Source organism: Melozone crissalis, unplaced genomic scaffold (genome assembly GCF_028551555.1).
Source record: "Melozone crissalis strain CALT ecotype California unplaced genomic scaffold, PUWL_Pcris_2 ptg000188l_1, whole genome shotgun sequence".
In the NCBI taxonomy this organism is placed as follows: Eukaryota; Metazoa; Chordata; class Aves; order Passeriformes; family Passerellidae; genus Melozone; species Melozone crissalis.
Genome location: NW_026535953.1, coordinates 165,737 through 193,486, shown reverse-complemented (window position 1 = coordinate 193,486; position 27,750 = coordinate 165,737). Strand labels below are relative to the sequence as shown.

Genomic DNA, 27,750 nt, shown 5'->3' with positions numbered 1-27,750 from the left:
AGCTTGGTACTGTGGAGTATTGTTGATGGAGTTTAGATATAGAAAAGACAACTCTTTTTTCATTCATAACTCAGAATTTTATGGAGTCAACAACAGCAGTGATAAACTGTAAAAAGACCACGAGACATAAATCCAATTTAAATGCTCTGTCTTCTATAATTTCATTAGAAAAAGAAATAGATATAAAGTGAGGCTATGAGACTGTTTTCTCCATATAATCCTGTTTTCTAATGGTTTTGATTTTGCTGGAGTTTAAAATGCAAATAAATTCAGAAATCGTAGTCTTTAAAATTTCCACGCTGTGTATGCTCTAGATTGCTATAGCGCTGTACTCTCACTTTAAGCATTGTTGATGTGTCTTTTTTTGCCACATATTGAAGACTGAATTTTTACTTCATTGATTTGTACATGTTTCTGAGGAGAAACAAATACCAACCTTGTCACCAGTAATGGGGACAGGATTTGATATTTCTTGAAGACCTATTAAAATTAATATTCCCATTGCTATTGATGTCAGTGGAGTTAACTCTCAAACTTCAGTTTGAGACCAGCAGCTCCAGGCATGAGCTTAGATGGAGGCAGGGATGTAGTTCTTGGATAGAATACTCTATTCCTATACAGAAGGAGTAGTAAAGTTTTGGAAGCCAGCCAAGTCCAAACATTGTTGCTAAAACTATTAAATCAGACACCATAAATATTAAGGGCCAAAACATTATCGCTGCACATAAACAAAATTGCATACCCTGACAAATTTTACACACTTTGCTGAGAAGGAAGCCCTAAGATTTTAATTGAAAGGGAACCTCATGTTATACTGCTAAAAACTGGCAAAGAAAATGGTCCCTGAGAATGTTTGGTTTATCCTCTCAAATCCCTTCGTGACAGATTGTTCTTATGCTACAGCATTACCAGTTTGTATTGCTGGAGGAAAGTTTAATTGGTTCAGCTTCAGGAGCAATTAAATGGCAGAAAGTAATAATATCGTTAACATAGACTGTCAGCAAGTCCATGTGTTGTGTCTCTGTTTCCATGTTGATATTTTCAAGAACATGTACAAATGCAATGGTTTAATTCCGCTTCCAGTGCAGTCTCTCTGGTTTTGATTGTCACCTACACCAGGAGCAGAGGTCTGCCTATGGAGCTTGTTCTGACTGCACTGCTCACACTAATGCAAAGCTAATAATGATGGGGAAAGCACCACCAGTGTGTTGCTGTTCCATTTAAGAAGTCATTTTAAGGCTTTTTTGACTAATGGTCAGATCTGCTGCTCACATAAGTGAGCTCTGTGTTCCTGCACTGCAAGCTCACTGGTCCTTTCCTCCCTCTTTCCACCTCTTCTACCCTATTTTTGCTTTTTCTTACATAATTTTTCTGTATGCAAGAACTGTCTTCTGGAAGACTTTTTGGAGACTTCCAAGAATTACAGTGGAACACTCTTCTTGATGCTCCAAGGAAAATAATGAAAACTGGTTGTGTTGCAAACATTTTCTCCTGTTAAATTCCAGATGTTTGAAGACTGACTGAAGATCTTTTATTTTCCTTAAAAGCAGGTCCCACAAAATGGCTTTGGGAGAGATACAGGAGAAACTTCCTCCGCAAGAGGAAAAACCAAACAGAAAGCCCAAAATACTAAGCTTGTTTGTGCAGGAAATTCAGATGATCTCTATTTCACTCAGGTCAGCTCTCAGGAGTGTACAGGAAAACTGATAATTTACTAAAGGATTTCCTTTTGGATTTCCAGTGACCTGTTTGGTTACCACAGCAGTACTTTTTTGACCTGATGAACACTGGACATGACATTTTAGGGAGCAGGTGTTGGGATTTTTTGTGTATATTTTGTTTTGAATCCTGAAGAAATGTGGTGAGAGCTGATGTGTTGATTAAACTGAATTTGTAGAAACACTGCTAGAAATATGTGTTTATGAAATGTTTATGAAAGTATACAAAGAGTAGTGCATCAAAACAACCATACTGAAAGTTTTGCAGGAAAAAGAAACTTTATATTCTTTCCAATGTTGTTTAATATCTCTTGAGATAAAGTTACTTGCTCTGAGCACAACTCTCTGGAGCCTGGAAGCCTTCTTTCCTTCATGAAAGAAGTGGTATTTCATTTTGAAGGTTACTGCATTTATACCAGATGAGTTTTGAGCACAAAAGTTACTGCATTATCTACTGACATAATTTATTGTTTACTTGTAAAAGAGAGATGAAAAGCAGATCTCACAAGCAGTCCGAAAACGGATTTTATTTCAATTAGAAATCTTTCTGATGTTTTGTAGCAAACTTGTTTTAGATTAATTTGGATGAACCTTGATAGATTAATGAGTTAATTAGCGCCTTCCCTTTTTGCTTTTTGGTACAGGAATCAGGAGCTTAAAGACCTGGGAGAGCTTGCTCCTCACTGGGACAACATGCGCAAAAGTGTAATTGCTCACTGTGATCAGTTGCTGAGCATGTACCAGGACACTCTGGCAGAGCTTGGGAAGCATACAGGTGGGAATCTGTGATTTTATCTGGAACCTTTCAGAGCTTACTAGATTGTTAGCTATAAAATACTGGCATATTCAGTGGGAATAAAATACATAAAAGTCTTAGAATCAAAGGATGGTTTGGATTGGAAGGGACCTTAAAGATTATCAAGTTCTAGCCCACCTGGACCAGGTTACTCAAACTCCCATCCAGCCTGGCCTTGAATACTTCCAGCAATGGGGCATCCCCAGCTCCTCTGGGCAGCCTGTTCCAGTGTCTCACCTCCCTCCACATTAAAGAATTTCTTCCTTATGTCTAATCCAGATCTCCTCATTTAAGTTTGAATCCCCTTGTCCTGTCATCACATGATCTTGTAGAAAGTCCCGCTCCAGCTTTTATTGTAAGCTCCCTCCAGGTACTGAGGCAGTAAGGTTGCAATTGCATCAGCCTGAAATCTCTTTCCCAAGCTGAACTGTTCCAATCAGCATCTCTGTGGCCTCCTCTGGACTCACTCCAGCAGGTCTGTGTCCCTCCTGCGCTGGGAGCCCAGAGCTGGATGCAGAGATCTTGGTCACAGAAAAGGAGAAATCCGATTTGAGTGTATTAAAAAAAACCAGTCTCTAACTGAAAGTCACCTTTTTGAAAGCAGTCGGTCAGCTGCTTAAATATTTGGTGGGGGAAAAAGCTCTTGTGTTGCACTAAATGTTGTATAATTATTTCCATTTTGTTGGCAGAAGTGACGTTTCTTGTATTTATGATTGTTTGTCATCATCAGAATATCCCAGTTCCAATTTTGGCATCTACTGTCTAGCCCAGTATGGCACTTCCTGATTCTGTTTTAAATAGTATCTATATGTATTTTCAATCTTTGCCTAATTAATCTTGAAAGCGCTCCATAAAGTGTCGTAAACAAGCCAATAAATACAGATAATGACAGATCCAATGTAATAATTATAACATTCAGGAAGATATTGAGGGGACATTTTGAGATTTTAAAAAACAGACAATATAATCTCTTAAACATAAACCCTGCAAGACCTGTGTTGTGCAAAGTGGCTTTCTAAAGGGTTTATAATGTTAAAGGACCCATCTTAATTGGGTCTTGAGAGAAATAATGTGGTCCTGGGAAACTGAGGTCATCCGGGAGGAGCAAATCAGCACATGTAAAAGAGAAAGGGACATTAATCAGAAAACAAAGCAGTCTAATACAAGATTGTATACAAGATCAGAAAAGCGAGCCAGACATAGATTTGATTTAATACTGTAGTTGAACAAATAGTTACGTTGGGAGCACGTTGAAATTCAAGTACTTATGAAGTAGAAATTGCTAAGATTAGGGATGTGAGTACAATTTTAATTCAGACTTTTCAGGTCAACATATTTCAAGGCATGCCAAAAACCATTTTGCTGTTCAGTGTAGCCAGTGCAGGTGTCTTTCTTCATCCTAAAACATCGCCTGAGTTTGTGTTGAATTGTTCAGAAGGGCAGATGGCACCTGCAAATAAAATTTCTCCAAAATATGCTCATGCTTCCCCAGCACAATAATCTCACGTTGGGCTTTTTGAGTGATACCCACTTGAACTCAACCAAACTATTTGGGAATTTAGTGGAGAAGGCTGTTAGGAGACCACCTAATTTCTTTTTGAAGTTGAGAGATTGCTGTGGAAGTATGAGGAAGCCACATTAGTGTTAGAAAGCAATTTTGGTTTACCAGCATATTTATTGAAAATGGATGTTTAAGAAAGTTAAAACTATTTCAGATTTGAGTTGTTTTGGCAAACACTTTTATCCTCAGTTATGGGAGAATTTGAGAGAATGTAAAGCATTTTATTGTAAGGAAATATACCAGGAAGATATAAGTGTTAGGAAACAAAAAGCCCAGTAATTTCAGGTAACTCTAAAGCACAGATTTGGTGATATTGGGAGGGAGTGGAACTTTGAAAATTATTTGTTTGTTTCAATCTGCATCATGGGATTTCCTGTCTAATCTAAAATTTTGACTCCTGGCTGTGCTCTTCATCTGTATTAAATTATAATTTTAAGTTCCTAACTTAGGGAGCAGCCTGAGCATGCTTGGCTGGTCTGGAGCATCGTTGGTGCCCTCTGGCAGAGTGGTTTATATTGGGAGGCTCAGTGCTCAGTCCTGTGGCAGTTTCAACAGATAAACACTAGCAAGTCTTGATTGGGCAAGCAAAAAACAATTTAAAATATTTTCTTTATCTTTTTATGTGTTTGCTTCAAAAAAAGGCTGAACCTTGGCAAAACTTCTTTAAAAATTCCATCTGAGTGAGAGGAATTTTAGTTCTAGTAATTAATAGTTGGCGAAATGATAGAACGTTGGAAAAGTGGCCTAGGTGAACGTTGGGCTGCCTGAGTTAGAAGACAAGGCCACCTCTCTTTCCTAATCTACACCCTTTTATTTTATACAGATTCTGTATTAAATGTGTTCAGGTAAATTATATTTTCATGCTGTCGGACTTTAATTATTTTTCTTTACGCTACCAAAAAACTACTCAAATTCTAATGTTTTGGAAATATACAGCCATATTAATTTGTTTTGTTTTGTTTTTCCAAGGCATCATGCCTCCTCTGAACAAATATATAGCTTTTCTTAAGATAGTTTGTGTTTCTTTATTTGACCTTTCTAGGAAGAACGCATAGCCTATTCAATACAATACTTTTCTTCAAAGAAAATAATCTTACTTGGAAAAATGCAGTGCCATCATAGCTCTGTAACCTCGCAGTTTTAGCACAGAATATACACAATGCACATTAACTGCTGCGTTGTCTCCAGCAGACTACAGACTGATTTCAGACAGCAGGGAAGAGTATCTGTCTCCCAGAATAAAACAGTTAGATTGCTCTGTGAATTAAATGCTGCTTTGCTGCTTCCAGTATGGATACATGCTGAGACTCAGTGAACATTTCATCTCCTAATATATAATTATCCATTGAAGGTAAATTAAAGACAACTCCTCACATACAAGTATTGTCTCCCTTTAAAAGGAATACAAAAACATCTGGGTGGTTAAGACAATGATTCTTTAAACTTTTGTTTTTCAGGTTCTTCCTTTAAATCAAGCTGTAGCAAAGGAGAAAAAACACTAGAATTCATCCCAATAAATCTTCATCTGCAAAGAATGCATGTGCATAGTCCTCGATTGAAAGGTAAAGAAATTCCCCAAGTATGACTAAGTGTGCTTTGAAACACAGTTTCACTGCAATCTAGAAATCACATCCAAAGTCAAAGCTCTGCAAGGAATTTCCCTGCCTCGTCTTCTGATGCCACAAGTTGTGGACAATTACTGCACATCTTGGAAAACTAGGGGCTGGTTAACTAAATTTCTTCCAAGTTCTTTTCTAAAAACAGATTCCAAGAATGTGCTCATGTTGTTCCTATGACACTTCAAGCAAATAAGTAAATGGAGAATATGTGCTATTTTGGCTCAGTGTTGAGTGAAAATACTGCAAACTTCCAACATCTCCTGGAAAGGGGGATAACTTTCTCTAACATGGTCTGTGGTTCTTTTTAACACAGAATTCTGTTGTTGCCACTTGCATATGATTTTAGCAGCTTCCTTTACAGATCAAAGATCATATTGATACATATATATGACCAAATGGCACAGTGAATAATTTGTTGATCAATTGAGATCTGATAAATTTGCTGTAACTACAAACACAGAAATTACATTCTGATACGGTTTTTGCCTTATTAATACACTCTGCATCTAAGATTGTAAAACAGGAAATAAAAACAGTGGTAAATTTCCTGTTTTGTACTGTGTGAGTATACATCCACTTCTAAATTGGGACACAGGGGCTTCCAATTATCTGTTAGATACTTGTTGGTTCAATATTTTGTTATTTGTTTTACTAAAAAACTGTGCCTCCAAATATTTCAACAAGATGGGGATTTATAGTGACATAATGTGATAACACAGATTTTAATTTAATGTTTTCAAGTTAATTAATTAACTGAAAAGGATTTTTAGGTTTGTAATGGGGGCCAGAAGCTTAACGTTGTCTTTTCAACAAAACCTCTTTGTGAACAGGACACTGTTCTATTTGCTAAATAAAAAGAGAATTTGAGTGAAATCTGTGACTTACTTAAGCACCCACAACTTTTACAGTACTGGAGTTTTGTTTTGCTTTTTAATGAATTTTCTCCCTTCTTCTCCAAAACCATTTTGCTTTGCACACATCATTAATTGATAATCAAAAAGAGTACAGGAAGAGATAAATGTTAGAATTGTTCTAGTTGTCTTCCAAATTTGGATCTTCAAATTATAAAACTCTGCCTCTGTTAGTTAACTGATGTTCTTCCCTGTGTCTTGTATTAGATATATGCAGGCTAAGCAGTTTGCAGCAATTGCTAATTGATCTGGAATAGGCAGCACTTCGATATGAAGTTGGTCTTTCTCAGCTCATGCTTTGCTTGGCATATATCAAAGGACACCTGGAATATAACCAGGAGAATGATACTGGAAGGGGAAGAATAAAAATTCATGGAGGTGGCATTTAAACAAGCTAATGATCCATGGAGGTGTCATTAGCCCTTACACTATCAGATATCTTAATTTTGGGAATGCAAGATAGGTTTTTATCCCATCTATTGCATATACACATTGGTATGTGGGTTTTTTTGTGTTTGACATGTATAATAATAGGTTTGCTTTTCCTGAACTTTTGTTTGGGTTGTCATTGAGTACTGAAATGGAAGAGAAAGTGTGCTTAAGCTTTCAGTAGGAGTAGCTTTGAGGAAAAATACTGTTTTCCTATGGGTCAATGGTATCCTTATCCATTTGATAAACCCCACATTGTGCTCTGTTCATCATACTAGAGAACTTAAATCTGTATATTGACATAGCTTTGCTTTTGTTTCTGTTTGCAATATGTGCTTGTTTTAAATAGATTTGGTGAACTGAAGTGGTTTTTGTTTTGCATCTGGCCAGTTTAAGACACTGACTGCCTCCTCCTCCTCCTTATTGTCAAGTATCAGTGGAGTCCTAATAGCTGAAGAATATGTATTAGTGATAATCTGTATAAAGACCTAAAAGAATGGGCTATTTAAGAACCTTGAGGCTCACCTTAGGCAAATGAAATTATGTCACTTCTCCTTTTAAGTGGATATTGAAGAGTCACCAACTCATTAGAGCTCAAATCAATTTGAGCAAATGTGTTCTGAGATTCAGCTCAGGAAGTAAGGCATAGTTCATTAACTGTGAATCATTTGTACAGTGCTCATGCTTCTGGGCATATTTATCATCACAATGCAAGTTCTATTTTAGGAGAGGTCTAGATTTTAATTTACATGGGAAACTTCTTTGAGGAATAAAACAGTTCTCAAAAAACATCCTGTAACGTTTCCTTTAGAAATGCATTTTAAAGATGAGGCATTCGGAACTGCACTTTTGTACCTCCAGTAAGTTCAGGTACAAAACAGGTACTTACTGTAAATGTAAATTTTTAAACTTAGAAAAAAATAGTTATGTGGTGTGGGATGTAATTAAATCTTCATCTCCACCCTGAGAATCAATCACGAGCTCTTTGAAAAATGATGTTTCACCTCCAGTTCTGTAAGCATATATCCACAAAAAGAATTCATCCCCTATGTCATAAGGCACCAGGTATATACAGAAAGAGACAACAGATTGTTTTCTCAGCAAGCATTTCATTAGTATGATTTATTTCCTATTCTGGTAGCTTCTCAACTGACTTTGTGTTTATAAACATATATAAGAAGTGTATATCCTAGAGCAGGGCTCACCAATTCAGCATTAAACACCATTATATCTGAAAGTACAGTAGCATTACATCCGAACAAATTGAAGCTAGAAAAGGAATAGGGATTTTTACTAGCCTAATTGACTTCTCTGGGAATGCAGTGAGTTTGTTGTCATTTGAAATCTTTTAATCAAGATTAGATGCCTAAACAAAGAGATGCCTTCACTCAACCAAGAGACAAGCTTGATGCAGGAATTATTAGCTGTGATTCAGTAGTCTCTATTATTCAGTCAGACTATTCCATCAAAATGGTCTCTTTTGACTCTAAAATGCTTGAACATGACTACAAGTTAAATAATGAAAGGGGCAATAGAGTGGAATACGCAATGGGCCAATTTACTTGTCAGCTTTGTAAACTGCAGAGCTGGAATATTCTTCTACTCAGTGGCACATAATTTACATATAGCCATAAATCAAATGAACTTTTTAAAGTGTGCAGTGGCTGTATAGAAAGATTGATTAGCTCTTGGGCCTTCTTGGGACATGGATTATCAATTATTCCCTGGAAATTATATAGACTTGTCCTTACTTTTTGTGGAATAGATGTCATAGTGTTTCCATGATTTAGGGATAGAAGCATTCAGATGTCTGTGTTCCTCTGTTCCCATTCCAGATGCTCTGTATGATGTTATCACTGTGGGAGCCCCAGAAGCACATTTCCAAGGATTTAAGAATGGTGGTCTCCGGAAACTGCTGAGTAAATTTGAGGCTGAAAGACGAAAGTAAGTATTCTTTCCAGCAGCTGGGAAAATACCATTAAGGTTGCATTAAAATGCTATAAGCTCACTGAATAACAAAACAGTTTATCCTGCTGAATGAATGGAAGATTAAAATCTGGTAGGATTGAACACTGCATTCATAAAATATTCCCCTTTTTTCCCCTGCTTTGATGAAAATTGAAACACGCTCTACTTCTTGTGTTAAGACCAATTTTGAGTAAACACAGGAAATTACCTCAAGCTGTGCTGCAGGGTGTTCAGGTTGGGAGGATTTCTTCATGTAAAGGGTTTTTGTGCATTGGGACTTGTGGTGGAGTCATCATCCCTGGAAGTGCTCAAGAAAAGGCAGGACTCGGCACTCGGTGCTGCGGTTGTTCTGTCAAAGGTTGGACTCGATGATCTTGGAGGTCCTCTGCAACCTTAATGGTTCAAAATTATGATTTTTTTTCCTTGTATTTTAGGAAGCTGGAGGTATATCAGTACTTGAAAACCTGCTGTTCAGAATGAGCGATCTCTTTGGCAATTCTTGTGCTAAGAGGAATGTATCTGTAGACAATTTTTAAATACAGAAATTGTAACTTAAGGTAGCAGCTTTATTTCTGACAGGCCTGGGTGTATGCTAAGGTAGAAGTATTTTTAGTACGCTGTGAAAAAACAAACTACTCTTATTCTTCAGAAAGCCAAAATAAGACTAATCAAAAATAAAGGTTTCAGTTTATTGTGGAGCTCAAATGCTTTGTTCACTGTTGAACATGCGCCAAAGTGTTAGTCACATCTTTTCCTAAGAATTGGATGTATTTGTGTTTGTTGCTGTGGCTGTTCAGATTTTTTCAGTAGTTGTGACTGCTCAGTGCTCCAGCTGATGGTGCCAACTGCAGTGTTACAGCATTCCAAAGGGAAAGCAGGGAGGGAGTGCTCTGATCTAAATTACCATGACAGTCCACAGCAAATTAATTCCATTATAGTCAATGCTCAAAAAAGTTTCATGGATAAAATATCATAGAGAATAAAAGGGAAATTATTCAATTCTTCTGTTGACTTCTAGGTTGAATAGGAGCTGGCATTAATATTAACATCAAACAAAACCCAGCAGATCTAGTTGCTTTGAAAGCTGTATTATTGAGGGGGTCTTGCTTGCCCTACACAGTATAAAAACCCTGTTAAATCTTCAAAAAGCTTTCATTTCCCTGACCACCTCTGATGCTGAAACCTGCCAATGAAACACGTACATCATGTTGATCACATAAGACGCATCGAGAAACTCGGTGTTAATATTCTGCTGTCAGCAAACTGGTATGGGCAGCCTCATCCCCATCATATGAGGGCCTAGAAAGTACATGTTTTCTGTTGAAGAAAATGTCTGAAGACACTTCTTAAAGTATTTTCTCCTTTACTATCTGATTAATGCAGTTGCAATAGTGATTTGTGGGTTTTTATCATAAAAATTTATAACTGAAGCCGCTAGATATAAATAATATAATAGACATAATCCTTTAAAGTTATATGATATAAAGTAGCATTACAGTTCTCACAGTGCTCACCTTTCAGAAAATGAACCATTTCTTACTACATTCTCAATCTTATAATGGACAAATTTATTTCACTCTGGCGACAACAGTGCTACTTTGCATGCACCTGTTTATTTTGCTGGATAAAGGTGTTTTGAGGACACCTTGTGTCCCCCGGGGCACCTTCTGCAATTTGAATTTCCTGTTTTATGATGGGGCTAGATTTTCTGAAGATTTTGTTGAAGGAAGAAGTGACACCTTGCGATATCAGTCAGAATACAGAACGAACAGGAAAAATGCAGATTCAGCAGCCGTTTTCTCTAGGCTAACTGAGCTGAAGACCTAATGCAGGACGTGGGAAGAGACTAGTTCTCAGCCAATCCTAGCAGCTGTCTAGATGTGACAGAATTGCCTTGCGTGTTTTTGACCTTCAGTCTGATTATTAGAGCAGTTTATCAAAATATTCAACAGTGTCAGCATATTGCAATATATTTCTTGCGCAGTCTTAGACTTGTGGAATTTGCAGACAAAGAGAAACAGTTATCTGGTAGCATTTGCAGTTGCAAAACAAAAACAAGACTGAGACATATGTTTTGTGAAAGTTTATCAAGCAGAAGAATGTGGAAAATGTGTATGTGAAGATAGTTCTGGCGTCTTTTCTATTACACAGAATATCAATCTTTGTGCAGACACAAAGGGAAAGTCCTGTATAATAATATTTACAAAAATGCAGTGGCTTTGCAATTCTTCTCTCATTTATTACCATCAGGAATGTCATATCCAATTTTTATAAAAGGCACATTATAAAAAAAAAATAGGACCTGAAATGAGAGCAAGAAAGGCTTTTCTTTTAAGTGAAAAGTTTCTGGTATGTGATCTGAAGAATGTCCATAAAGCAAGTTTAGGACTGAAATGACCGCTGACAGTCATGTGGTTATGGTTAATGATGGCGCCAATATATGGAAATGGTCAAGTGTGGTTTTATATGCTTAGTGAAAGCTTTCAAACTTTTCCCAGAAAGCATTATAATACAGTTTTCAAAAGGTACCTGAGTCATAATTTACATATGAGAGGTATGTTTTCATTATGCTGCTGCTATTCTGCACTGGACCTACCCATGCGGCCTTTACCCTAATGCAGAAGTTTCATGCAGTTTGTGCCTTAGGACACCTGTGAAAAGTTTCTCTTCTGCCTAACAGTGCTTACATACCAGAGCTGCATGCAGCACTAAGCTTTAAAAGTAGCTGCAGAGGAGGGAATGTCGCTTACTTGTGAGTGGGAATATCTGTTTGTGAAGGCTAAGGCCAGAGAAAACCTCAGCTAGTCATACATGCAGCAGTGTGAACACAACAGTTAGAAACTTCAAACGTGTTGTTTCTGAAAAATAATTACACATTCTTCTAGGGGGATTGAGAAAGTTGCTCTCAAATTATGAGAGGAACTAAATATTTGAAGTTGTGTCGTGCTTTCTAGGGTTCTGAAAATGTTTAAATTGTCCAAATAATTACCAGTCTGGTAGTGCACTTCATTCTGAAGAGTCATTCTCTCTTCACTAATTCCTTTACTTAAAAGCTATGATTTACTTAATTGCAATGAGAACTGCCCACACCTTTGGTGTCACTGCCCTCTTTCTTACAAGTGGTGTCTGTAGCTTTTCTGCTGCAATATTCAGTGAAGCCTAGAGCTGTGGGAGATCAGTGAAAACTATCTAGGATTTAAAGACTGAGGGAAATCCCAGAAAGGAGTGAACTTGATAACAGCATTAGCCAGATTCAGCCTGCAAAAAGGACTTTTTGATAAAGGGAGGGAAAAGCCTGATGGGGAATTAGAGAAGTGTCAAGACTTTTAAGACTATGTCTTCACTGCAATTAACATAGACTGTTGCTCTTTGTCCCTGCCCTATCCCCTGAGCCTGCTGCTTGAGGGTTCCAGTGGATGTAGTGCCAGATCTGACTCTGGAAGTCATCTCACTAACAGGCTCTCCACCTCAAAGGCAGAACTGTGGCAGTTTCTTGATTACTCAGAGGGACAGAGGTTTGCTTGTTTTTCCTAATTCATTAGGAGGGACAGTTTATATTATTCACTTTGCTGAAATACTCAGAATTATGATTTCTACTAGACATGGGTCTAGTAGACATGAGTAGCTCATGTAAGTTGGAGATGCGTCGTAATTTAGATGTGGCTGGTAGTAATGGCAGCTATATGCCATTAATCCTGATTGCTTCTACAAAGAATTGTATCTAGGAATGAAGACATTGGTGAAAGACAGAAAAATAGAATGGATATTGGGGAATAGAAAATTAGAATTGGGTATTGAGAGTATACCTCAGCAAAATATGTAAGCAAGAGCCTTCATTTTAAAACTGCTTGAAGCTATCCTTATTTGCCAGAATCATAGAAAATGCTGAATTGGAAGGGACTGATCAAGATTTAGTTTCTAATTTGTAGAAAACTAAAGAGAAGGAACTAGAATTCACTCAATAAAAGGCACAAAGGGGAACTGGGGGTAGGGAAGAGATCTGGACAAAGACTGAAATGAAAGCGAATGCATAAAGTTCAGAGGATTGAACAAGTGTCAGTATTTGGTCTTGGTATGCCAAATTAAGAAAGAAAGAAAGTGGTGAAATGGCTGAAGGGACTGAAATACTTCAGACAAAAAGGAGAGAAGGGAGATACAAACAGTACCAGCTGGGAGTAGCATGTACATTCCTCTGGCATTGGTGATGTGCCAGGAGGGGCTTGGGTTCTTTTTTTCCTGTTTTAATCTGAAGCTGCAGAAGATTTTGGTTAGTTTCTCTGAAAGACTAAACCAGGGCTTTATAAAAGGAAGGGTTACGTACCAGAGGTTCAGGTGAGGAGCTGTGGGCTGCAGGCAAGAGCCAGTGGGTGTGTGCATGCTGTCTGAAGTGGTGTTTGAGAACAGTGGTGTAAGAGGATATTGCATAATTTGTAGGGAGGAAAAGAAGAAAGAGGGATAGGAGAAGTCCTGCAAAATAATTGCAGTAGTTTGAACAGTGGACAGTAGGAAGTTTGCAGTGTGCATTTGTGTGGTTTTGAAGTAATTCACTTCCGCACCCATTGCTGGGTCTCTTCTTGCAAATCAGATGCCTGTTCTTTATTGGAGATAACTCTGTTTATCGTCTCTTCCTGGACATCATTGAGGCCAATCAAAACACAGTGTGGGCCACTGATCAATTCAACCTTAATGGCCCACTTGGAAAGACTCGGTGAGGCAGTCAATTCTCTTTTGGGGAGCTCAGTTGGAAGAATAAGGAGCCTTATGCTCTTTGATATTATTACCTGACTTTGTCAAATATTTTCTGTCTCTAGAATTACAGTGTTTAAAAGAAACACATAAAAACATGGGGGTTTATGTTCAGATCACCCACTCAAAGGAATTTTGCACTGTATTACTTGGAGCATGTGGTGGTGGGCTGTTTCATGCCATTTATGCTTTTACTGTTCGAGGAAAGGTTTGTTTTTACCCTTAAATGCAGGATCAGTGGTGTCTGTGAAGTTCAGGCATCTGGCTTTTTTGTTTTTTGCAAAAGTAGTGGTAAGATTTTTAGCACCATAAGCATTGCTGTTAATGGCAGAAATGAATTTGACATGATGTGACTCTCTGTTATCACAGCACTGGATACCAGTGTATTTACTATTCACCTGAAAACACAGCCAAGGCAAAAGAAGTTCTCAGCAACATCAGTCATCTGCAGCCTCTCATATCAAGCCATGCAGACCTGCTGCTCAGTTCTGCAAGCCAGCGTTCTCCAGACAGCTTGAAGAACTCTTTAAAGATGCTTTCAGAAAAAGTAAGATTCAAATCCTCACTGCAATGGAAAATGGAGTAACCAAGTCTCTCTAACTGCTGGGGAGGAAGGGGGGGGGGGTTTCTGCATCATTTGACTTTCACAGCATCAGGAAATGTTAAATAAACTCAGCTAAAATAAGCATCAAAATGTTGTTATTAGAAAAATAATGTTATTTAGCATTTCTGTAGGCCTTCCGTATAGAAAATTAATGAAATCTATAAAGATTGCTTTATTAAAAAGTGTAATTAATTTAATTTCATGTAGCTTCTTCATCCTCTAGTGGCTACATAGTGGAGTTTATGAAAATATCAACAATTATAAATAATTTTGTAGTATGAGAAGTCTTTTTTTTTCATTCTCTTTCTATGATATTTCAAGCTGCTGGTTATGGGAGGTAGTTCAAGCCAGGTTGGTGTATAAGGTTTAGAATAACAGCATGATCAGAAATGGTGATGCAGCCTGGAAGGAGAAGCTGGGAAATTTGCTCTAGGAGATCTCAAAGTTTATTTCTCTTTTTCCTATTATATCTGTCTGTAGCTGTAACCTCTTCCTCATTTTAGTTCCTTTAGTTCTAAATTAGAGAAGATAATGTTCGCCGCTGGTCTCACAGACTGATAATGGAGATTAGCTGAAGCCTGTAGTGCTTCCCAGCATATGTTACCCTATAAAAATATGAGCCCTTATATGAATAACAATATGAACCCTGTGACCCGAGAGCTTGTGAAGAGTTTCCCATTTCTCCACGGGCCATCCCTTCATCAGTATGATCCCAGTATGGCTCAATAACACGATCAGTAACCATTTCCATGCATCTTCAGCTATTGGGAAGTGACAGCCCTGTTGGTCTGTTGAGCACCATTACCCCAGCAGCTCCTCGTGCCATAGGAGGGTTTCAAATATTGATATTGAGCTTGGCCACTTGCTGGGAAGGCATTCCAGAAGAGCACTAGGGAGAGGAACATCGCTCTCAGCGGCAGATGTGTGAATCCACACTCGCTCTGAGAATGTGGAGTCGCTCTGAGCGTCAGGGGTGATGGAAGAAGGCAGAATTCAGCCTGGAAATGAAACAGAGGAATTTAAGGAGGGGGACTGTAGTGATTATGGTGTACCTCTGGATGCAGGAGGGCATTTTTAGCTGTGCATAGAAGAGTGAAGCTGCTCTGTTAGAGGTTAGTTCAAAGAAATCTGTATGCACAGGCAAAGCCAATCAGGCAAAGAAGGGTTTGTTCTGAAGATCCAAGGGGTGGTTGCTGAGCAATGTGCATTTTCTCTGCCATTGGCCTCTGGACAGGAGGAGGGGATGATTTCAGAGGCAGGAGCCATGGTACTAAAGTACTGCTTGAACCATGGCTCGCTAGAGACTCTGGCTATAAAAAGGGGACAAAAAAGACAATTCATTCAGTTTGCTAAAGCCTTAGGTATTTTACATTTATAGCTGGTGGCTTAGTTGAGTGTGTTCATATCAGCTTTTCAGGACCAGGATTAAATTGCTGTTAGTGCATGAGCTCAGGTTCCCAGAAGAAGGAGTCTCACCCCATGTACTCCTTGGATGTCTGTCTAGCCTCCACCTTTTGCTTGGAAGAGACAAATCCAGTTGTCTGAACAACTGCAGCAGGAGTGGTTCAATACCTGCTTCCCTGTCTATTACCAAATGCACTCCTAGGAAAAGGTGGACAATAGAGAAATAGGGTGGATTGCTGAGGAAGCAAGTGTGCTGGGACAGCTGCTTGTAAAGAGGGGAGGAGAGATGGGGAAGAGAGACCAAGAAACAGCTTCAGGAAAGAGAAATACAATTTCAAAGGCCTAAACTCAGTGAACCCACACAATACTGAAATTAGATCCCTCATGTTTAATTCAAAGCCTTATATTGCTGTCTTGAAATATTCTGTCTGTATAGTCTGGTACAGTACTGGAGAACCAAGACTACCAGAGTGTTCCTGCTTGCATTTAACACAGAGTAGCACATGCTCTGCTGAGTATAATGACATGATATCTGCTTGTGCTCCTGAGGCATATGTAGTGCTTTGCTATTCCATCTTTCCTGCACTTTTTGTATGTAAAAAATAAATGCTCTGATGTTTTAACTGGATAGATATTTAGAAAGTAAACATCTGTTTGAAGCCATAAAAATTATTTGCCTGGTGATTAAATTCTGCAAGTTTATTAAAAAACATATCACTTGGTATATATAAGAATTCTTTCTATAATTATTAGGTAGCAGTGAGTAAATCTGAATTATCAATAATGTGAATTACATTAAAGTGTTCATGTTGGAAATGGAAGGACTGGCTGCATGGATTGAAAGTGGAAAATTAAATCAAATAATTCCACTGCTGCTTCTTAAAAGGAGCTTATTTTCTCCTGTTAAGCATCTCCATATATAATTTACAGTTTCCTGTAGTGTTTTCCTGAGACTAACCTTTTATCATCCCTTTTTGTTAGTTGATTAAGGAAGCCTTTAGCTATCGACAAGTGTATCAGCATTTGCAGCTTGCAGCAGGCTTGATAAATTAATTTTCCAGCTATGCCTATCTTTGTTTGCAGAAATACTCTTTAGTAGAGTATCTGAAATAATTTGCAGAGTTTTTATTTCTTTGTATAGACTGGTTTTGTGATTTCAGTGCAGTTTCATAAATAGTGATGTTCTGCAAATTTAGCTGTACTGAGCTGTTAAAAAGTGAAGTTAAAACATAGACTGCTGTAAAACCAATGGGATCTCTGAATGGAATTTAATTACAGAATTATTTGAGTTGCTGCATGAAAAATGGAGTCACACTTCTGTACTGATTTTCTTTTAAAAACTAAATTTCCCTATAAAATATTTCTATTCAATTATATTACTTAAACTTTGCAGTCCTAGTGGGCATTATTTACATCAAGCTATCCAATTCTCCTAATTTTTTGAAATGTAAAGTTTTTTTGAGCGTTATTCTGAACCAGAAACGTGAAATTTTCTCAAACAGACATTGTGGGGAAGGTAGATATTAAACCTCAGCAAAACCATGATATTGCTGTTTTTAAGGGTAGACAAGTAATGGAGTTTCAACTCTCTTGCTATGGAACTGTAGAAGTGTTGAAGAGGAGCTTTGCTGTTACCACACAACCCCTCAAATCTCATTGTGCCATGGTAAGGCAAAGAATGGTGGGGTGTGATAGCACTATTCCCCAGAGACTAAGTCATTCTCCAGGCATGCACCATCTGGGTTGGAAATGTAGAAAACTGCAATTGTCCTGCAGAGCAATTCAGGACAACGAGGAGACAGTCCTGAGAAAACTGTTAAAAAATGGCCTTTCCCTCAGGCACCAAGTTGGTAATGAGGAGAAGGAATGGGTCTGGTAATATCGCCAGGGAGATGAGTAGCGTTGCCAAGTCTAAAGAATCCCAAGTCAGGTCTGATTTTGGTTTTAAAAAATCAATAATTTTTCTTAGATGTGCCTGCAGTTCTTATTTTTAGAACTGTAGAGATTTATTTGGAGTAAAATTTTCAGCCCGTCCATGTGAAACAATTCAGAAAGCATTTTTTTGGTAAACATAATGAAAATGGGAAAGGCAGAAACTTCTCATTTAAGTACCTCACCTAGCAGCTGGAGCCTTAAGAAAACCGTTAATTTTTTAGAGCCTTTCTGTCTTAAATATCTGTAAACTTTTGAGAGGGTCTTGAGACAGGAAGGCAAGAAAAAGAAGTTGAGTAGGAGTGGGTGCAAAAGAGGAACAGGTAGCATGAAGAAAGGGATAGGATAAGAAATGCAGAAACTGGGAGAAAAGACTTCCAGGAATCTTCTCAGGAGTTCCAGGGAGGTGCTGGCACTTGGCACTTGTTTGTTTTGGGGTTTTTTTGGCTACTTTTCCCTCCAGTTTTTGCATAAGCAGCACATAAGGGCTGAAGAGAGCTTGGCTGGGCAGCCCTCATTTTTGGCATTTCCTGCTGGTTGAGGCTGGATCCTCTGACTCTTATCTACATACCTTCCCACATCCCTGTTTAATTAAGATTGTCTGCACAAAGGCATACTTTCCTTGTTGAGGTGGAAGGGAGATGAATAATGCAGGGAGGTTGAAGGATTTAAAAAATACGGTAAAATGCCAGCTGTAACAGTCAACATAGAAAAATGATGCAGAGATTGAATAGCATCTTCAGAAGACCCGAGAAGACAACTTCAGAGTTTCCTTTCTTTAAAATATACAAAAAAATCAAGCTTGAAATCAGGTGTCACCTACCATGATATCTGGGTTGACACCTACCAGTAGTAAAATTTATCTGTGGAAATACTGCTTTTGCAGATACTGCTATTTCAGCATTGTAGAGTGGTGGGTTTTATTTAGAGAGATTATTGAACTGGTTAATTGTGTTTTATGTTACACTTATTCAGAAATCATTGTGCTGTGGTTGGTTACTCTTGGAAGTGGTTCTTGTTGAGGCTTGCCTCTGAGGTGAAATTTGGAATTCAAATAAAATGTGAAAAGATTGTGATCTCTGACAGATAATGTGCTCCTGTGTTAATGCTTAGAACACTGGGATTGTAGAATGTGATCTCTAAAACTCTTGAAATTTTCCTCATTATTTGTTGGCCTACTTTGTTTTCTGCCTCCCAGGCAGGCCTGAAACAAATAGCCGCTCTGCCTAAGGATAATTCATTGTTACACAGCTTTGCTGCCATACCACATTCTTTGCTCTAACCTTTCCATTGGTTTGGTTTTTTCCCTAGACGGAGTTATTTGTGCACACGTTCAAGGACCAGCTGGTGAGAAGTGCCCTTCTAGCGCTGTACACGGCCCGGCCTGGCTGTGTGCTCAAGAAACCAGCTGTGCCCAGGAGCAGTGCAGAGGAAGGGGCTGATGCACAGCACCAGGACCATCCTGCTCACGTCAAAAGGCAGGACTCCATACCCCATCATTCTGAGTATGATGAGGAGGAGTGGGTAAGTGGACAGAAACCCTTGGCCAGTGAAACCCTACAAATTAGCATAAGCCACCTCAGGCCCTCAGTGTCCTTGTCACATGCCGTTGCAGGGGGCAAAGGGGTGCAAAACTGTAAAATTGTGCTTCTCAGATGCATCGCAGATATGCAGATTTTGAAGCTAAATTGCAAGGCTTTGCCTAAGTACAGTGTGCTGCTCTGAGACTGCCTAGTTGTGCATAGAACAGTGAAGGTGTTGAGTGTATTCTTGCCCAGACACAAGAATAGTCTTTGTTCTTACTTGGGTTGGTTTTGCTAGTTGGGCAGATTTAAGGACTGGAACAGTATATGCTGTTCACAGGGAAATGGTTTTTTTGTTCCCCACCCCCTGCAACACCCCTCTCCAGCCCTCAGGCTGTAATCATTTTAAATACACTGAATTAACCCTCAGCCCATTGCCCCTAGACTCTGTTCTTAGAAACTGTCTGAGGTTCTGTAAAAGAATTAAATACAGTGTTTGGATTTTAACATTCTTAGCATATCTTTCAAAGATATGTATTATTTATATGGCTGAAATGTTATAAATCAATTATTTTGGTGGATGTCTTCTTTAATAGGTCTGTTACTTTATTTCATACGTACTCAAGCTATTTTTATTCAGTCCAGGCTCATGCTTTGAGTTCATCACTGTATTCTCATAGACGTAAAGGATGTCAGCATATTCATCTCTATTGTAAATAATTAATAACTTGTGTGAGCTATGGTATTCCACCTAACCTGTAATTTTTTCCACACCAAAAATAAAGGAAGAAGAATATATTTCTTCTAGAAGAAAGGCAATTATTTCCAGCCCCATGCATTAAGTATTCGTGAGATTTAAACAATAAATAACTCATTATTTCATTTGTCCTCCAGTTTTAGAGCCTTTAATTCACTTTTTCTTGTTTTCTCAACAACCTGAGGGGCTGGAATGGTGCTCTTTGCTTGAACTAAAGCCAAAATGTTTGTTTTTAGCTGTTGAAACATTTAGAGATATAAATAACACAATAGTTTTTGTAAAAGAGATAAATTTTGCACTGGAAAAAGTGGCATTTGTGAAAGCTGCATTTTAATTTAGTACTGCAGTTCAGCATCTCTGAAGAGAAGATAGCTTTGCTGTAATTCATAACTAAAAGCCGCCAGGTGCTTGGTCCTCACCTATTAAACTGCATAAGTGGGTCATTTTAAACAGCATTCATTTTTTTCTGCTGAATTAGTAATCTTGATTCAAATTAAATGTATCTTTCACTGTTTTCTGAATTGAGCTGAGTCAGAGTCATTGTCAAACTTGAGACAGTATAAATTTTGGAGAAATTTTGTGATTTTTTCTGGATTTGAATGGTTAAACTTTTCAGTTATTTCTGTCAGTAGAGGTGATATGAGTTTTAATAATCAAATTGTGATTAGCACGATGGAAAGAGAAAGAATAAAGGCATGTAAAATTTGAAAAAACACTTAATCCACTGTGAAACACAACTATAAAGGGAAAAACTTTAATATATGTTGCTTTGTATGCACAATGCTCTATCCTTCTTTGCTGTTGTAGGTTTTTTCCTCACTATTATCAGTACTAAGTGTTATAAGTACTATTATAAGTACTAGTGTTACATTTTGCAGTTGGAACTTTAGTTTTGCCTGAAATCTACATCCTTAAACAACTCTTTAAGCTGACCCTTGAAGCAGCCCACGAGGGTGTTAATCTCTGAGCAGAGCTCAAAAAGGCCTTAAGGAATTATCTGAATATCCACTGAAATGAAGGCGACACAGCATCTTCAGAGTGCTTGGACGTGCAGATGCTGTGCCATACATGGCACAAGCAAAGCACACAGCTGAAGTGGTGTGTATGGAGGGACAAGAAGTGACTGAGGAGCTCTGTGGTGAATTCGGAAAGGCTGAGAATCCTTTAAAAACAGAAACAGCCTCTGGGACTCCACTGGCTGGCAGTGTTTAGAAGGAAGACATCCAGTCAGGTGCAGTGACAGAAAGGAGTGTCCATTCCTGCTCTCTGAAATGAGGAAGGTGTCTTAGTTTTTAATGATACTTTCTGATCAGATGGAACTTAATTACAATTTTTTCAGTTGGATGAATGAAAGAGAATTATTTTACAGGCTCATTTTTAATTGTCCTAGGAGAGGTGCCCAGCTTTCACTGATGCCAAGGCCTGCCTTTCCATCTTTTCATCTGCTTAAGAAGATGAAAGGTCAGTGCTAGGCTACAGGAAAATATTCTGGAAGTAGTAAAAGATGACAATAAGAAGTGACGAAGTGAAGGGAGACGGCCCATCTTAATTGATCAGCATCGAACTCCAATTTATTGATCTAACATGCACATTTTTATAACCGTGTTAATTAAGTTCATACATATTGCAAAACCCGAGCTCATCATTGGCTACAGATTACACAGCAACCCCTCCTCTTGTTTTCAATACCTGTGGTTTGTTATTGAGACCAAAACTTGTGTTTCTCATCCTGTTATTAACTGTTCTCAAGGCCTCCATGTTTGTCACTGCTTTCCCATCACTACCCAAGGACAAGGTATTTACTTGTTATTAAAAACAAGCCTGAGAACTTTGCTGTTTACAGCTGCCTTTTACTTTTCAATCAGCTGTATATTTTCATGGCCTTTTTTCCTTCAAGCCATGTCTGAGCAAAATTCTCCAACAAAGAAACGGATTAATTTCTTCTCATGGAGAATCATAGAAGCCACTTGATTTTCAGTGATGGGAAACTGCAGTTTTACTTGAAAATTGTTCCTGCCAAACTGCAGAATTTCAACAGCCTTCTTAGATAAACGTGACTGCCTTTGGTGCAGACAGAATAACATCTCAATGAATGATAAATAGATGCCTCTACATTTTCTATCTGCCCACAATCCCAGGAGCCTCCTGTGTGGAGAAAAGGGGCTGTGAAACAGGCCCTTGCTCCCTCTCAGTTGCTTGTATATAAAAAAGCCAGATACATGATAATAAGAGTGAGCTTTCTGTCAACAGATGTTTATGAATTTCGCTTCTAAACCCTCAGGGAATGTTTGTGGGAATATTGTATAGAAATCATCTCAATGCTGGGTTAATAGTTGGTTTGAAAAAAGTGCTCTTTCCGATGTGAAACAAGGGCTCATATTTGTGTTGCTTGTGCAATAACTCCAGATGCTCTTTAAGAGCTTAATGCTTTTTTTGTGCAGGAATTAAGTTCCCCCATCACACAAAAGAAAAGGGAAATTAGATTGCTCCAACTTCTCTGAGCAACCTCACTTGCATATTCCTCAGCAACTTCAGTGACTGAAAGCTCTGAAGCTCCCTTATACTCTGGAGGATTCTTCATAGAATCCTTCTCCCCAGAATTATGCTTGTGGGCGGTAAAAATCAGTAGTTTCACACATATTGTAAATGTTTTTTCAGGATTGCTTGAAGTGCATAGAGGAGGAAACTTTTGAAGGAATCTATACCTGCCCTCAGTCTTTTGTGTCCTCAGGAGGAGGGAGCAGGGCATAAGATAAGATCCCTCTAGTCAGGCTGAAGCGAGGCATATAGTTGAAAAGCGACATTAGATTTAAATGTTTGCCTTAGCAGTGGCTCTAGATTTGCCTCCACTCAAAATCCAAGGGTTGCCATTTAAACGGAACTATGCTATTTCTCTGAGTTCTCAGTTTTCTTTAACCTTCTCTCTTGGTATTTTTGCAACTTCATTTTTCTGCCTGAAGACCTGACAAATACATAATGCTTCTGGCTCTGTAAAATACAAAACAAAGCAGTGATGTTAAATTCCCATTTTTAACCCTCAAGCAAACTCTGGTTGCTCTGCAATACTTTCAGAATGACTCAGCATTGAAACATATACTTGGAGAGGGAAGGGTGGTTTCTGTGGGTTTGTTATGGTTTGGTTTTAGTCTGATTGCTTGTCTTGTGAACAGCCTCATTACTTGTATGGCTTGGTTTCTTCCTTCTTATTCAGTGCTGCAAAAGTAGGTGCAAAAGCTTTGATTTCTGCAGCATCCAGCACCTGAAGGACCCTCCCTATATCTCTGATCCATAACAGCTCTTTCTTATGCTCCACATGATTTCTTTTCCTCTCTGCTTGTACAGAACTTTTTGTACCTATTACTTCCCTAATTCTCCTATTGTAAACTCAGTTAAGTGTGATGGTTGCAGTTTGTGTGAGAGGTGAGGAACAAAACTGAAATTGTGTTAGCTAATAAATATGCCATGACAGCAAGTTTCTCATTTTAGTCCTTGAATTAACATTTTCTTCAGCAGAGTAACTGATGTGATAAAATACAGGATATGTTAAATTATCAAAAAGAGGTTATTAAACACTGTGACAAAACTGGCCCACACAAGGTTTCATTTGTCAAGCTTTGAGTGTGTCTGTACTCTTAAGGTATCATTTAAATAGACAAGCTGCTCAGTTCCTTGCTATTAGACCTGAAACTTTGTCTGCATTATGTCGAGTTTGAAGCGCTTGTGCACAGTGTCTAAAACCATAAAAGTTTGGGTTCATTTACGCTGCAAGAGAATCTCCATGAAAAAGGCTCAGGTTGGTAATAGGCTGAAGGATGAGAGGAGCAGTCGTAGGCTAACATCATGAATAACTTACTATTGTCCCTTTTTGGTTTTTTTTCTGCAGTAACATGCAGTGATAATTCTGGTCTTTTCAGGACAGGGTCTGGGCCAACGTGGCAAAGAGTTTGAACTGCCTTATTGCCATGGTGGACAGGCTGCTTGAAAAGGACAACATCAGCAACATCAAAGAGGGTGAAAATGAGCCTTCAGCAGAAGATTGCAAGGTGTTGCATACAGGCGGTAAGCAACCTCCCCTAATTTTTTTTTTTTTAGTCATTGACAAGAGTAAAGAAAAATTTGCACAGCTACAGAAAAGTCATCTAGAGAAGACTCCATAGTATCTTTGATGAGAGTGCTAATGGCAAGGTTTACACATTTGTGGGAGGTTATTTATCAAAGTACAGCTTTAATGTGTGCTCAGACTGCTTGCCATGTGCAGTTGTTTGTGCTAGAGTGTAAACCTTTTGAAACTACAGTCTTTTCTTTTTGTAGGCTGATGTAATTTAATTTACTCTAGATTTTACTTGCGTGTAGTATTTTGAGGAAAAAAAAAATTGGACTGTGTCTTACCCTATAGAAAATTTGTAAGGAAAGGTGAACATTCTGAATCAGTGTCATTCTCCTGCAAATGCTTCTGCTTTTCTGAGGTGATATACTGAGTTTTATTTTCTGATTTGATAAAATTCATGTTTACCTGGATATACCTGTCAGCCTGTGTCAAAAGGTCAAATGGAATAATTCAGTGGGATGATGTAAAGAAAATTTTGTGACAAGGGTCCTTGTCACCTTCTGATCTTCTCCTTCTCATCTTCTGATCTTCTTCTGATCTTCTCCTATGATTCATGTTTGCATTCTTGATGCATAGATTATATCTGCTTAATAAGTCTAATGGGATTTTCTAGTCTGAAAGTGTGTTGCAATAAATGAAACAGATCCTTAGTGATGGTGGTAGTAGTCCTAATGGAAGGACATCAGAGCCAACCTTTGTGCCACTCTTTGGCTAAATAAATCAACTCCCCATACAAAACAACAAACCAACACAACTGCTTTATTTTGTACAGTTTTGTATAGTTTCAATTTTCTTTTTTTTCATTGTGCATTTTATCCTGTGTCTTCCCTTACATGTTCTCCACGGAATTTAATTACATCATTTTATATAAAGACTTTTAAAGTTATCAGTACTCACTTGTAATTTATTTCTTACACAACAAGAATTAAAATCACTTTTAAAGTTTTATGTCATTTGTGTAGTACTGGTGAGATCTGTGAATTCTGGTTGTAGTATTGATTTTTAATGCAGCTGTAACATCTGCATTTTACCAGTGTGAGAGGTTTATGCTGGAGTCCTGGCATCCTTGTTTTCAGTGCAAGATGTGTTGGACTTGATTTTGTGTGATTTGTTCAGAGAGCAGCTTATTCCTTATCTGTTTGGTTCTCTAAGTTTCTGTCTACCAGGCATGTAATGTTAGACAGGAGGGTGATATAATCTCTGCTCTCTAGTGAAGGCTTGCAGGTGAAAAATATCAACACAGCTTTCTACACCTTTCCCGCCTTCCTCAGAGAAAGTACAAATATTCAACAGCTAGGTAGGTGTAGTTTTGAACTTGGGAGAATCCTTAGATGGTGGGCCTTTTACAGACTTTTACAGACTTTTCCCTAATTTCCTTCGCTCTCTTCAACCCCCTGAGTATCTCCTCTGCTATACGCCGTGTTATGGATTTAACCAGCACAGGCAAATGAAATATTGGTTACAACTTTTAGGTCACAAGCCAAAAACAAAAAAGGAAAAAGCAAAGTTGCATCATTTAAAGTACTGTAATAAGGCAGCCATCAAGTCATCAAGTAGAATGAAAGGTAGCTCTTGCTTAGCAATAATGATAATAGTGATGGTTAGAAAATTTTAGATGAGCTTCATCCAGCTGAGAGGTTGTCTTCTGGAGCTGGTGGGCCAAAGACACAAAAAATATCCAACTGCTATGATGCTGGAATAAATCCTTGCTTTTTTCTTCATTTCAGAGCCATCCCTATTTCTCTTGAATAAGTACAGGTGTCCTTCAGTGAGAGCAGTGCTTTTGTTGAGCTGTCCTGAAAGTTCTCTAACACTCCCTCGCATGAGAGCTGCAGAGATCTGTGGGGCAAACTGCTGTGTTTTCATGTCCTTTTTGAGTAAGACATCGTTTTAGGAATGCCTTGGACAGTTTATAGGACTTTCAAGGTCACATAGAGATGGAGACGTTTTAAAATTGCTTTCTTTTATAGGACTAACTTGAAAGATGGAGCTTTCCGAAGAGCTTTCCAGGTGTGTGTCAAAGTTGGTTCCCTAATGATTTTCAAAACTTTGGGGCCAGAATTTTTCATGCTTGACTTCTCTATGAGAGTGTGGGTGTAGATGTTTGTTTTTCTCTGCATCTCCCTCTCTGAAATTTAACGTGAAACCCTAAGGCTGCACTGTGAAGCAACTACACAGAGGTTGAGATTCCAAGTTTACAGTTACAAATTTGGCTTTAATTCTGCTTCATTTTAAACTTGAAGCCTGATTATGAGTTCACAGCATTTTCCTAGATACAAAATCACACTGTGTACGCCCATAGATACATTTCTAAAATAACAGACTTTTGCACTACTTAAAATTCACAAACGTGACATAAATGAAAAGCTTGCCACATCTTGCTTATATATTATACATAATTTGAGCATATTTGAGCATAATGTATTTCATTAATACTGCAAATATATGGCACAGGTTGATCTTTAAGTCTGAAACTGCTTTAGTTGATACTCAGAGAAATTGGGCTGCTTTTGTAAGAAAAAGAATGCAGAGTTTTGAACAAAATAATAACAAATAAGCCTTGAAGTATGAGATTAAATTTTTGCTTATTTAGTGAACCTGACTGGTTTTTTGTAGCATATAGCAATGAAAGACCTTTCAAAAAATGCACATCTGTTCATTTTAGATGATAGAAAATATTATGACAATATTTTGATGCAATAGCATTTTCATATGAATTTAGATATTGTTGTAACATATATTCAGAGTTTCCTAAAGTAGATTGATATTTGCAGTCTCAGTGACTATGGCATTGTGTGATCTTACTCTCTTTTTTCAAACTTGTTTATATTTGTTGTTTGGAATCTTTGTAATTGGAGATACTGGAGCACTTTTTTTTGCTGTACTCTGCCTTTCAATGTGAATTATACCTTCCTTAGCCTTAACTTTTCATGCAGTCTGACCTTTGAGTGTATTCTAAAGACTGAATTTGAGTTACAGTTACCAAGGTAACATGCTATGGTTTCATCAGTCGCAGGATTATGAATCCTCTGCAGGATAAATCAGGAAGAGTAGAAGGATTTTTAAGGAGAGGGCTTTTTTGTTGTTCTTCTGACTCTAGTCTGGTTTGCCTTGGAGAAATATGTGACAACATTAAATTCTTTTCACTTTTGCCTTTTCGTTTTCCGTGAGAGTTGTGATGTGAAAGCCTGTCCTGCAGCATTAGAGGTGCCAGTGGAACACAGCGTTGGCTCTGGTGCTGGCACAGCCCCGACAGATGTCTGTGCTTGGCTGCTGCATGTGGCTGCTGTTTCTGTCTGCTGCTCGTGCCTCCTGTCAGAGCTCCCACCCAGCCGTTCCCTCGCTGCCTCTGCGTGAGGACTCCCCCATTTGATACACACAGGATCCACCTAGCATCACAAACAATTTGAGTTGCCAGTGTGATTGCACCTGGATTTTGCCTTTAAGTGAATTATGGAATCATGAGCTCTGTGAACTGGCCCTTGATAACCTTCAGCATAGGTTTGCAAAGAGCACCTGGGGAACATTGCCACATTTCCTAGCTGGAATTACAGGAGACCTCTGTTCATACTCACATTGCTACAGACACATGTGGGTTTATTTTTCTTGTATTATCTCATACCTGTTGGGGACTATATAAGTTTAGATTCAAAATTTCGGACTTTCATTGCCCT

The 27,750-nt window shown here is 38.3% G+C and overlaps 1 protein-coding gene across 1 annotated transcript in view; it reads left to right on the top strand.

Moving 5' to 3' along the window:
• LOC128949027 (inositol polyphosphate 4-phosphatase type II-like) overlaps positions 1-27,750 on the top strand; it is an 81,761-nt gene that overhangs the window by 12,893 nt on the left and 41,118 nt on the right. Inside the window, exons 2-7 of the mRNA XM_054293825.1 lie at positions 2,363-2,493; positions 5,533-5,637; positions 8,870-8,978; positions 14,118-14,295; positions 19,000-19,212; positions 23,883-24,027. Of these exons, the coding sequence (XP_054149800.1) occupies positions 2,363-2,493; positions 5,533-5,637; positions 8,870-8,978; positions 14,118-14,295; positions 19,000-19,212; positions 23,883-24,027 (881 nt within the window). The remainder of the gene's footprint in view (positions 1-2,362; positions 2,494-5,532; positions 5,638-8,869; positions 8,979-14,117; positions 14,296-18,999; positions 19,213-23,882; positions 24,028-27,750) is intronic.